At 36.0% G+C, this 13,754-nt stretch overlaps 1 protein-coding gene across 14 annotated transcripts in view; it reads left to right on the forward strand.

Moving 5' to 3' along the window:
• The window catches only part of LOC109686449 (monocarboxylate transporter 2), a 182,333-nt gene that overhangs the window by 151,200 nt on the left and 17,379 nt on the right, over positions 1–13,754 (forward strand). For all 14 annotated transcript variants that reach the window (XM_074083798.1, XM_074083797.1, XM_074083799.1 and 11 more), the window contains one exon: positions 12,822–12,965. In XM_074083798.1, coding sequence (XP_073939899.1) covers positions 12,872–12,965 — 94 coding nt within the window. In that variant the 5' untranslated portion in view covers positions 12,822–12,871. The remainder of the gene's footprint in view (positions 1–12,821; positions 12,966–13,754) is intronic.

The following is a 13,754-nucleotide window of genomic DNA, read 5'->3' on the forward strand; positions in this document are numbered from 1 at the left end:
CCCCCTTGTCTCATACAATTGCCATGATCATCCCTTTTATTAAACATCTGTGATGATTAAAATGAGTCTCTGAATGAATATAGAAATGGAATTCATGCAAAGAAAAAATGGAAAACATAAAAATACCTTTTCACTGAAGCAAAATTGGAGAATTTTTCCCACAACCAGGGCAATGACTAAGATAGGCATTGAGATTTGTGAAAAATCTCAATGTTAAAATAGCATTTATTACCTTATTAAAGTTTGGTAGTTTCATCTATTATTATGGCGAGAATATCGTCTCCGAGGAGTCTCCATATAGCAGAGACCTGTGGGGAGGAGGGAGTGAGAGAGAGAGAGAACATTCCAGAAGGAAGATGTAAAGATGAGTTTATAGACCATCTCAGTATCCAACACTTTCTGTCCCTAACATGCATCAAGTATACCTAGCATGTTAATCCCTTTCTTTGATTTCCACAACTATCCAAGCTACTCATTTAAATTCTTTGCATGTCATTTTGTACAATTGAAATACTAGTAGCATGTTGAGTTAGTACAATTTAGTTGTCTTCTCCTGACTCAAGGAATATCTTTTGTTGAACTAGCTGAGTCCCAGTAAATAAGACCAGGGCAATTATGAGTGAGGAATATGCTAACTGAAGATGATTGACTTGTGCAATGTTTTTATATCCATCCTTTGTAAAAGCTAATGCAATGGGGGGGAGAGGGAGGTATGGGGGATAGGGGGGAGAAATGGCCCAAACAATGTATGCACATATGAATAAATGAATAAAAATAAAGAAATTATCCTTCATGTCTTCCATTGTCCTAAAATGAACAGTCATGAGGGAAGAGAAACTAGGTGAATTTTCAATCCCAGCCCTACACCCAGATAAATCTCAGGGAAACAAATGGTGATTAAGACCTCATTCTCTGTCCAATCAAAATAGGAGCAGTTTCCTAATTCAAAAAATTTCCTTGAAAAAATTCTCTCAAATATAGAAAGCAGCTATTAGTAAGAAAAATATTGTATTAGTAAACACAGATCCTTTTCTGTAATTACAAACAACTTTCTACCAGTCCTGCAGTAGTGCTCTATGTCATTTGATTTGACGGGATGCCACAAATACAAATGTGAAATAAAGCACATGAAAAATAAATTATAGCATTTAATCCTTTATTCTGTTAGTGGTTATGCTATGCATAAAATTTTTATGTAGCTGCAAATGATAGTCAATTCAAATTCTTGGTTTTAGACTGATGAAACATGTTTTATGAAATGTTCATTACATTGCACACCAATTTTTATCACAGAATTTATCATGTTCTTTTGAAATATATAAAAGAAATAAAAACAAGCACTTTGAGTTCTTTTTAACAAAACAGAATAACAGTATACAACAAAAGGCCAATTCATACATATGTAGGTCATACATTTTTAAAATTTGTCACAAAATCATCCATTTATAACTACATGTATAGAAGAGAGAAAGTATCGTAGCTGAGCTCATAGTCTCTAAGACCAATCTCAATATCAGTGCTTTGCTCAAAAGATTCAGAGACCTCAGCTAAACTATAAGGTTAACTAAGGTTAACTCTCTGTCATGACTGTACTTTATTACAATGGAAGGACACAAAATCAGAGTCCTGAGGACACCAAGCACAAAACAGAGTCCTTTATCATTGGCACACTTAATGGGCTTAACTTTTCCAGCAACCCATTGTGATGACATATGTGAAGTATTGTTCAGCAGTAAGCTAATTAAAGAGTCTTGGTACTCAATTCTTTTATTAGTGAACTGCTCAGGCAGGTATTCTCTGCCTACATTGGCCAAATCCCAGACTCCCAAAAGGGAAAAGTGGGCATCATGCACATAATAGAGGTAATCATGAACCATATTGTTTATATAATGGTCAACATAAAACACACTGTTAATAGAAAAGTTTTGGTACAGTTATTCTCTCTTAACAGTAAGGAATAGAAGGAATGCTGGAACTCAGGCTCTCTGATTCCAGCCAAGAGCCAACCTTTCAAGCAAGCTTATGGGTGACAATACTGTGATCTTCACATCACTCACTGATGAAGCAGTTGTTTAAAATTTCATGAAAATGGCTATGATTTTTGATGCTTAAAATTCTGAGATAGACTGGAAATGTTGATCAGAAGAATTAGTGGCTAGAACAGTCTTACACAGAGACAATCTGATAAATATCATGTATGTCTTTCAAAACAATAATTATTATTCTTGCATACCATTTTAGTAAGCTTGAGAAGCAAATGGAACCATGTATTTTGATGATTGTGACCTATGCTCTACTTACATATGGGCTCAGATATAACTCTGCACGTAGACAAATTTAATTTTTGTTATAACTAATGATTAAATATCATGAAAACACATGCTGAGTAAAAACTTCCAGGACTAGGACTGCTGAATTAAATAAATGAATGAATGAGCTCAAAACATAGGCCTGAAGCTTAAAAAAAAAAAGGGTCATCTATGATGCTAGCTTAACAAAAACAAATCATGTGTTATGGGAATCTATTCTGTCCTTGCATCTTTATCTTCTCATTAATATAACAAACTAAGCAGGTAGTAGAGTGAAGAGGGGTATATGATAATGACATCTTTTACATTTAATGCTAGGTGTATATTAAGCACTTAGAGATTCTTTTGTAAAAAGTATCTTTTATTCTGTATCATAATTTAAAATTTTATTCATAATTATTACAAATTAGGAATGTTTTATGAAATCTTAATGAGCATTTAATCTTAAGGGACAAAGAGTTTTAACTATTTCTAAATAGATCACTCATGAAATATATCTCATTGTTCTTGTTAAAAAGATCATATATTATATAGATATATTTTTGCAAAGCATCATTTAACTAAAGCATGCAATTTGAACTCAGAGTACTTTATTAAATTAGAATTTTTATTGCATCTCGACTGATGACCCTATAGAAATCATGTAAGCCTCCTCCATCTCAAAAGAAAAAATGCCAAAACCTCTAAATGTTTTCTTTAGTGACTACCCTTAATTAATCTCAGTAATAAGGGAAGAAGCTTTGATGTAATTATCTCAGCCTATAGATATAATTATTTGCATTAAAACTTCAAATTAAACTGTGATTCACAGACTAGGTTCAAGTTTAAATTTATGCAATTTAGGCAAACACATTTATAAAATACGGTAATTAATCATCCCATTTGTCCACTTATTTATAGTTGCTTAGTTACCACATAGAAAAAGGAATATATAATACAAATAGTTTTGAGAATATATCCTTTTTATTAGTCCAAATAATTGAGAAATGTCTTTGAATCCATTCTGAGTCTAGAACTTATCAGAACATCCATCATAGTTCAAAAAATCACATTCCTCTAGATTATAATGTATTCACCAATATAGTTGTGCTTTGTTATTTTATTCTTGATGACAGTCATTGGTATTATGCTAGCAGTTTAAGAGAGTGAATTGAACTGAATTTAGTTGAACTGAATTGAATTGGTTAAGTAATTTTGAAAACAGAAACAGGGATAGAATACTATGAAATGTCTACACCTAAATTTAATTATTAATTGAAGCATATGTATATGTATGTATCACAAATGTGTATGATTTTCTTATCAGCTCTTCAAGGGAGCTTGTCATGTTAAGGACAAATTTTATTTTTTTCACCTATCTTGTACATTTTACTTTGATTATTTTTCTCCCAACCCATTGTTTCTGTAGAGCTATCTTTCAAATGGCCTTTTTAATATATTATTTTGTCCACCATGTTAAGCACAAAATTTTGTGTTCTGTTTTTGAGTTGTATCTTTTTTAAATTATGTGTTATTAATAGTTATATGTGTATGAGAGAATATGGACATATTGGTAAGTGAACCTCAGTGTGTTTAAAATTCTTTCTATGCAAAATATTCTCAAATGCAACAGAACAGTATGAGGTGAAATTCGAGTTGTAGTATCAGGGAAAAAATCAATTTTTCTAGGTCAGATTTAGACTGAGAATTTTGACCTAATGTATTTATTTTCCTCAAACCAATGTCCCTAGTTTCAATTGAAATATAATTGTGCTAAGGTAGAAATGTCAAAGCAAGCCATTTACACATTGACAGCTCCTATAAAATAATGTAGACTTTCTCTGAATCTAAAATAAGCTTAATTATTAAGTCACACTGTTATCTGGTGATAATTTAGGACAGAAAAAAATGTCCACTAAAGAGAGAATGCTTTCTTAATACTTAGAACTTCCATTTTGCAAATGCCAAGAGAGCTTTTCTAGACATAATAACTATAGATTTTAATTATTTTAATCATTCCTTATTATTTTATACCTGCATGCACACACACACACACACACACACACACACATCTTGGAAAACTCATATTCAATAAATTGGGTAAGGCATTCTTTTTTTTTCTTTTATTATTCATATGTGCATACAAGGCTTGGCTCATTTCTCCCACTTGCCCCCACCCCCTCCCTTACCACCCACTCTGCCCCCTCGCTCTCCCCCACACCCCCTCAATACCCAGCAGAAACTATTTTGCCCTTATTTCTAATTTTGTTGTAGGGAGAGTATAAGCAATAATAGGAAGGAACAAGGGTTTTTGCTGGTTGAGATAAGCATAGCTATACAGGGCATTGGCTCACATTGATTTCCTGTGCATGGGTGTTACCTTCTAGGTTAATTCTTTTCGATTTAACCTTTTCTCTAGTACCTGTTCCCATTTTCCTATTGGCCTCAGTTGCTTTAAGGTATCTGCTTTAGTTTCTCTGCGTTAAGGACAACAAATGCTAGCTAATTTTTTAGGTGTCTTAACTATCCTCACCCCTCCCTTGTGTGCTCATGCTTTTATCATTTGCTCAAAGTCCAATCCCCTTGTTGTGTTTGCCCTTGATCTAATGTCCACATATGAGGGAGAACATACGATTTTTGGTCTTTTGGGTCAGGCTAACCTCACTCAGAATGATGTTCTCCAATTCCATTCATTTACCAGTGAATCATAACATTTCATTCTTCTTCATAGCTGCATAAGATTCCATTGTGTATAGATACCACATTTTCTTAATCCATTCGTCAGTGGTGGGGCATCTTGGCTGTTTCCATAACTTGGCTATTGTGAATAGTGCTGCAATAAACATGGGTGTGCAGGTGCCTCTGGAGTAATCTGTGTCACAGTCTTTTGGGTATATCCCCAAGAGTGGTATTGCTGGATCAAATGGTAGATCAATGTCTAGCTTTTTAAGTAGACTCCAAATTTTTTTCCAGAGTGGTTGTACTAGTTTACATTCCCACCAACAGTATAAGAGGGTTCCTTTTTCCCCGCATCCTCACCAACACCTGTTGTTGGTGGTGTTGCTGATGATGGCTATTATAACAGGGGTGAGGTGGAATCTTAGCATGGTTTTAATTTCCATTTCCTTTATTACTAGAGATGGTGAGCACTTTTTCATGTGTTTTTTGGCCATTTGAATTTCTTCTTTTGAGAAAGTTCTGTTTAGTTCACTTGCCCATTTCTTTATTGGTTCATTAATTTGGGGAGAATTTAGTTTTTTAAGTTCCCTATATATTCTGGTTATCAGTCCTTTGTCTGATGTGTAGCTGGCAAATATTTTCTCCCACTCTGTGGGTGTTCTCTTCAGTTTAGAGACCATTTCTTTTGATGAACAGAAGCTTTTTAGTTTTATGAGGTCCCATTTATCTATGCTATCTCTTAGTTGCTGTGCTGCTGGGGGTTTGTTGAGAAAGTTCTTACCTATACCTACTAACTCAAGAGTATTTCCTACTCTTTCCTGTATCAACTTTAGAGTTTGTGATCTGATATTAAGATCCTTGATCCATTTTGAGTTAATCTTGGTGTAGGGTGATATACGTGGATCTAGTTTCAGTTTTTTGCAGACTGCTAACCAGTTTTCCCAGCAGTTTTTGTTGAAGAGGCTGCTTTTTCTCCATTGTATATTTTTAGCTCCTTTGTCAAAGATAAGTTGCTTATAGTTGTGTGGCTTCATATCTGGATCCTCTATTCTGTGCCACTGGTCTTCATGTCTGTTTTTGTGCCAGACCATGCTGTTTTTATTGTTATTGCTTTGTAATACAGTTTGAAGTCAGGTATTGTGATACCTCCTGCATTGTTCTTTTGACTGAGTATTGCCTTGGCTATTTGTGGCCTCTTGTGTTTCCGTATAAGTTTAACAGTAAATTTTTCAATCTCTTTAATGAATGGCATTGGAATTTTGATGGGAATTGCATAAAACATGTAGATTACTTTTGGGAGTACAGACATATTTACTATGTTGATTCTACCAATCCATGAGCATGGGAGATCTCTCCACTTTCTATAGTCTTCCTCAATCTCTTTCTTCAGAAGTGTATAGTTTTCCTTGTAGAGGTCTTTCACATCTTTTGTTAGGTTTACACCTAGGTGTTTGATTTTTTTTGAGGCTACTGTAAATGGAATTGTTTTCATACATTCTTTTTCAGTTTGCTCATTGTTAGTGTACAGAAATGCTAATGATTTTTCTATGTTGATTTTATATCCTGCTACCTTGCTATAGCTATTGATGATGTCTAGAAGCTTTTGAGTAGAGTTTTTTGGGTCTTTAAGGTATAGGATCATGTCATCTGTAAATAGGGATATTTGGACAGTTTCTTTACCTATTTGTATTCCTTTTATTCCTTCTTCTTGCCTAATTGCTCTGGCTAGGAATTCCAGTACTATGTTGAATAGGAGTGGAGATAGTGGGCATCCTTGTCTGGTTCCTGATTTTAGAGGGAATGGTTTCAGTTTTTCTCCGTTAAGTATAATGCTGGCTGTAGGTTTGTCTTATATAGCTTTTATAATGTTGAGGAACTTTCCTTCTATTCCTAGTTTTTTTAGAGCTTTTATCATGAAATGATGTTGGATCTTATCAAAGGCTTTTTCTGCATCTATTGAGATGATCAAGTGGTTTTTGTCTTTGCTTCTGTTAATGTTGGTTATTACATTTATTGATTTTCGTATGTTGAACCACCCCTGCATCCCTGGGATGAAGCCTACTTGGTCGTGGTAAATAATCTTTTTGATGTGTTGTTGAATTCGGTTTGCCATTATTTTGTTGAGGATTTTTGCATCAATGTTCATTAAGGAGATTGGCCTATAGTTCTCCTTTTTGGAGGTGTCTTTGCCTGGTTTTGGGATAAGTGTAATAGTGGCTTCATAAAATGTGTTTGGCAGTTTTCCTTCCCTTTATATTTTGTGGAACAGTTTAAGGAGGGTTGGTATCAGTTCTTCTTTAAAGGTCTGATAGAATTCAGCAGAGAAATCATCAGGTCCTGGACTTTTCTTTTTGGGGAGACTCTTGATTGCTGTTTCAATTTCATTTTTTTGTTGTAGATCTACTCAGGTGATTAATTTCCTCTTGGTTTAGTTTTGGATGATCATAAGTATCTAGAAATCTGTCCATTTCTTTAAGATTTTCAAATTTATTTGAATATAGGTTCTCAAAGTAGTCTCTGATGATTTCCTGGACTTCCATGGTGTTTGTTGTTATCTTCCCTTTTGCATTCTTGATTCTACTAATTTGGGTTTTTTCTCTCCTCATTTTAGTCAGGTTTGCCAAGGGTCTATCGATCTTGTTTATTTTTCAAAGAACCAACTTTTTGTTTCATTAATTCTTTGTATGGTTTTTTTGGTTTCTATTTCATTGATTTCAGCTCTTATTTTTATTATTTCTCTCCTTCTATTTGTTTTGGGATTTGCTTGTTCTTGTTTTTCTAGGAGTTTGAGATGTATCATTAGGTCATTGATTTGTGATCTTTCTGTCTTTTTAATATATGCACTCATGGCTATAAACTTTCCTCTCAGGACTGCCTTAGTTGTGTCCCATAGGTTCCAGTAGGTTATGTTTTCATTTTCATTGACTTCCAGGAGCTTTTTAATTTCCTCTTTTATTTCATCAATGATCCATTCTTCATTAAGTAATGAGTTATTTAGTTTCCAGCTGTTTGCATGTTTTTTGTCTTTACTTTTGTTGTTGAGTTCTACTTTTACTGCATTGATATCAGATAGTATGCATGGTATAATTTCTATTTGCATATATTTGCTGAGACTTGCTTTTTGCCCTAGGATATGATCTATTTTGGAGAAGGTTCCATGGGCTGCTGAGAAGAATGTATATTGTGTAGAGGTTGGATGAAATGTTCTGTAGACATCTACTTGGTCCATTTGATCTATTGCATATTTTAGATCTTGGATTTCTTTATGGATTTTTTGTTTGGATGACCTATCTATTGATGATAATGGGGTGTTAAAGTCTCCCACAACCACTGTGTTGGCATTTACGTATGCTTTTAGGTGTTTCAGGGTATGTTTGATGAAATTGGGTGTGTTGAGATTGGGTGCATACAGATTGATGATTATTATTTCCTTTTGGTCTATTTCCCCTTTTATTAGTATGGAATGTCCTTCTTTATCTCATTTGATCAATGTAGGTTTGAAGTCTACTTTGTCAGAGATAAGTATTGCTACTCCTGCCTGTTTCCAGGGGCCATTGGCTTGGTAAATCTTCCAGCCTTTCATCCTAAGCCTATGTTTATTTCTGTCGGTGAGATGGGTCTCCTGTAAGCAACAAATTGTTGGATCTTCCTTTTTAATCCATTTAGTCAAGCGGTGCCTTTTGATGGGTGAATTAAGTCCATTAACATTAAGCGTTAGTACTGATAGGTATGTGGTGATTCCTGCCATTTAGTTGTCTTGGTTGTTTGAAAGTTTGATTGTGTGTACCTAAGTTGAGGTTACTCTCTATTGTCTTGCTTTTTCTTTTCCTGTGGTTTGGTGCTGCCTGTCTTTTCATGGTTATGTTGGGATTCACTTTTTTTGTGCAGAATCCCTTGCAGAATCTTTTGTAGTGGTGGCTTTGTGGTCACATATTGTTTTAGTTTCTGCTTATCATGGAAGACTTTTATTGCTCCATCTATTTTGAATGATAGTTTTGCTGGGTAGAGTATCCTGGGGTTGAAGTATTTTCATTCAGTGCCTGGAAGATCTCACCCCATGCTCTTGTTGCTTTTAATGTTTCTGTTGAGAAGTCTGCTGTGTTTTTGATGGGTTTACCTTTGTATGTTACATGTTTTTTCTCTCTTACAGCTTTCAATATTCTTTCCTTAGTTTCTGAACTTGTTTTAATGATGATATGTCGTGGAGTAGTTCTATTTTGATCTGGTCTGTTTGGTGTCCTGGAGGCCTCTTGCATCTGTATGTGAATATCTTTCTCTAGATTTGGGAAATTTTCCGTTATTATTTTGTTGAATAGATTACGCATTCCCTTCGCTTTCACCTCTTCTCCTTCTTCAATGCCCATGATTCTCAAGTTTGGTCTTTTGATGGAGTCGGTGAGTTCTTGCATTTTCTTTTCACAGGTCTTGAGTTAATTAATAGTTCCTCAGTTTTTCCTTTAAGTACCATTTCATCTTCAAGTTCTGAGATTCTGTCTTCTGTTTGTTCTGTTCCAGTGGATTGGCCTTCTGTTTTGTTTTGCAGTTCTGTTTCGTTCTTTTTTCTGAGGTTTTCCATATCCTGGGATGTTTCCTCTTTAATGTTGTCTATTTTTGTCCTGAGCTCATTTATCTGTTTATTCATCGTGTTCTCTCTTTCACTTTGGTGTTTATACAATGCTTCTATGGTTTCCTTTATTTCTTCTTTTGCTTTTTCAAATTCTCTATTTTTGTTGTCTGGGAATTTCTTGAGTGTCTCTTGTACATTTTGGTTGACTCTATCCAGTATCATCTCTATAAAATTCTCATTGAGTACTTGTAGTATGTCTTCTTTTAAATTATTCTTGTGGGCTTCATTGGGTCCTTTGGCATAGTTTATCTTCATTTTGTTCGAGTCTGGATCTGAGTTTCTGTTTTCTTCATTCCCTTCTGGTTCCTGTACTAATTTTTTGCTGTGGGGAAGCTGTTTTCCCTGTTTTTTCTGTCTTTCCATCATTGTCGTTGGTGTTGTTACTGTCCCTGTACTGTGTGCAATTAAGTATTTTCTAGCTTGTAATAATAACAATGGTAATATTTAGAATGGAAGGGTGAGCTGAGATGGAAAGAAAGAAGTTAAACAAAAGGGGAAAACAAATACACAGACAAGAGGGAGAAAGCAGAACAAGGCTTTAGACAGGAAATTTTCAAAGGTATAAACAGGGAGTGTTAGTGTACTAATTGACAGTAAGCTGAACAGACATTAGAGGGACAGAGATAGGATTGAAAATGAAAAATAAAAAAAAATTAAGATAAGAATAAAAATAAAAAATAAGTAAATGAAAGAAATATCTATATATTAAAAATGAATTAAAATAAAATGGAAAATAGAAAATTAAAAAAAAAACCCTCCAAGTTCAAATGCAATGAAGTTTCCGTCTTAATAATTTGGGTGTCCGTCTCAGTCTCCAATCCTGGAGGTGGTGACTCAGATGTTGTTCTGTAGTTGTCTCATCAAAGGGGACGCATAAAGTAGAACAAAACTACACACACACACACACACACACACACACACACACACACACAGAGACATAAAAAAAACCCACCTAGTGTCCCAAGTTCAAATGCAATACAGTTTCAGTAAGTTTTTCGGCTTGCAGGTGTAATTCAGTTGTTCTCTCATCAAAGGTAGGGAGAAAAAGAAAAAAAAGAGTCTGGAGACAGTTCTGAGAATGGTATCTGCAGCTGTGGCTTGCCTGCCCACTGCTGTCAGCCTGATGTTGCTGGAGATGTTGTTTATGCAGATCTCTGGGGTGAGCTTAGCACTCACCTGGTCCCGCAGGCTTTGTTTGTTCAGAGTTCTCCTGTGCAGGAGCCTCTGCTACAGGCTTTCCCCTTTCCAAGCACTGGGAAAGGTGACACTGCACCCACGTTGTCAGGCCTGCGCGTTTATTTACAGTTCATGTGGGAGGTGGGTGTTCCCCCCTCTCCTGTGAAGTTTTCCTTCCACTGCCACTTTCACAAGCTTTCCTGCTCCTGATTACTGGGCAGTGCTACTTCTCCTGCCAGCCGCCATGTTTGTTTACAGTTCACATGGGAAGTGGGCCTACCCTCCTCTCCTGTGGAGTTTTCCTCCCTCCGCCACTCTCACAAGCTTCCCCGCTCCTGGTTGCTGGGCGTGCGCCCCACCCCCGCTCCCACCAGAGCCTCGCTGGCCCACCAGGATTGTTTATTTACAGTTTACAGTCTTCAGCACTCAGGGTGCCCCACCCTCTTTCCAGCGTGTCATTATTGCTCTTATTGCTTAGTACTCAGTTTCTCTTTTTTTCCCCGGGGGGAGGTCAGTCTGTCCAGGGGACTATGCTGCTCTGGCCCAGGCTTGTCTGTGGGAGTACCGCAGTACCATGAAGCTCACCTGGTCCGCGTCTTCCCAAGCTGTCTGGGCACCGGCGACTGGTGGCCCGGGAGCCCTCCTTGTCTCTCCGTTTTACGTGAAGTGGAGATTATCTGCGCTGGCTGGAGGTGTGGAGGGGTCAAAGTTATGCCTTTTCTCAGTGATTATGCCTGCAAAGTGTGTCTCCGGTGTCTCTCCAAGATTTCACTATAGGAGGCTCACTTTCTGCTTCCTCCCTCTAGCTGCCATCTTGGAATCCTCTGCCAAGGCATTCTTAAAACTTCTTCCAGTTTGGTATCTGACTTAGTCCTCTGTGTTCATATTTCACACACAAGAATTTTCTTTTTGTCAGTAAGGTAACATGTCCTAACAGAGAGATTCTATTCCTCTAGCAATTTCATCTAAATTGCTCTACCCATTCTGTAATATGTGATGCTGATACTTTCCTGAACTTACCAGCATGTGTCAACAGAAGATCATTCAGGCAAAAGTTAGAATAATGTTTATATTCCTGTTCCAGATGTTCTTTAAAATGACTGATTAAAATGTAAAAGATTGTTCATGGTCCACTGAAGTCATGAGAAATAATAACTAAACCCAAGCATACATAGACCATGGTAGCTACATTACTAGCTATGATAACACCAGGTAAACAGAAATTGGAATAATCTCTGCTTTATTATTCTCTGTTAAATGTCTAATTATTGGAATAAACAAGTGCAAAACATCCTTCTTGCTAAAATAATAGGATATAAAATCAATGTCTTATTATCAATGAAACAGTATTAAAGAAAAATCACAGCTGTATATAATAAAAACAATGTGAGATCTAATTAATGATATGTTTTATACATACATATTATTCTAGAAAATGAAGTTTTATTATAGACAAGTCATTTATATAGTTCCTAGATATTTGTAACATAAACTTGCTTTCATTTAAAAAGATATTTTAGAATTTGCTATTTTCTGTTGAAAACTTTTGCATTAAAATTTGAATGGTTGTTGTCATAACAAACTAAATGTTCAGACTTCTGATTTAGTATTTTATATTTGTTCTTATATGATTAAAAGTCACCCATGACTGAATCACAGGTGGCTCATGCCTGTAGTCCTAGCTACTTAAGAGGCAGAGATCAGGAGGATTGTGGTTCAAGACCACCCTAGTCAAAAACTTCATGAGACCACATCCCAAAACAATCAGAGCAAAATGGACTAGAGGTGTACCTCAAGTGATAGAGCACCTGCTTTCCAAGTGCAAAGACCTAAGTCCAAACCCCAGCTCACCAAAAAAAAAAGAAAATCTCCCACCATCAGGACATGATGGTGATTATAGTCTTAGCTACTTGGGAGGCTGAGGCGGGAGGATTGTTTTAGTTCAGGAATTTGATGACTGCCTGGGCAGTACAGTGTGTCTCTGTCTCAAAAAATTTTAAGGATAAATAAATGGTCTCTCAGCTGAGTACTTCTTAATCTCTCTACTTCAGGCCCCATCAGTAGTGTTTTGGTGAATAATTATGGCAGCCGGCCAGTGGTGATGGTAGGAGGTTTATTATGCTGTTTGTCGATGATGCTGGCCTCTTTCTGTACCAGTGTAATACAGCTCTACCTCACCGTGGGCTTCATTGGAGGTAAGCTGTGTTTTGTTTTCTGCTTATTTTCTAAACACTTGGTTTGTATGCAAAGCTCTGTGAAAAGAATGAATAACAGGTAGTTCATATTGTTTTTTTGGGAATTTCCTTTGATAAGCAGTGCTAACATTAAAGAAGTTTTACTCAGTACATTTATATACTATCTATGGTACAGCCTAACATGTCAAGAAATGAAAAAGTTATCAGACAATTGTATGTTATCATATAAATACTGAAAAGAAAATAGTTTTGATTTTGTTTTTACTTCTTCATGTGTTACTCTTTAGCCGACTGAGGTAGCCTCCTGGCATAAATAAACAGTTTCTTTTTTTTGGAGGTACTGGGGTTTGAACTGAAGGCCTTGTGCTTGCTAGGCTGGCTCTCTACGACTTGAGCCATGCCACCAGCCCATAAACAGTTTCTTTTTTAAAAACTTATTTTTTTCATTCTGCATTCTTATTTAGAGTATCTGACTTACCACTGATAATAGGCTAGAAATTGTGTGCAAGAGATGTTTTCTAGATACACTACTTTAACTTCAACAAAAACAAAAAAAAATTGCTGCTGTCCACTTTCTGATTAGTCATAGAATTTGTTGGCCTTGTCCTTTTTTTTTTTTTCCTTGTTTAAGTGGCCCTGTTGGAAAGCTTGGTGAGACACTTTCCAAGGAACACAAAATTTATTTTACTTTATTTTTATTGTTGTGCTGGGTGGGGATACATTGTGGCATTTACAAAAGTCTTATATCAAATACTTGAATTCACCCCTTCTACAATTCTCCTTTATGTA

This window comes from Castor canadensis, chromosome 8, assembly GCF_047511655.1.
Source record: "Castor canadensis chromosome 8, mCasCan1.hap1v2, whole genome shotgun sequence".
Classification (NCBI taxonomy): domain Eukaryota; kingdom Metazoa; phylum Chordata; class Mammalia; order Rodentia; family Castoridae; genus Castor; species Castor canadensis.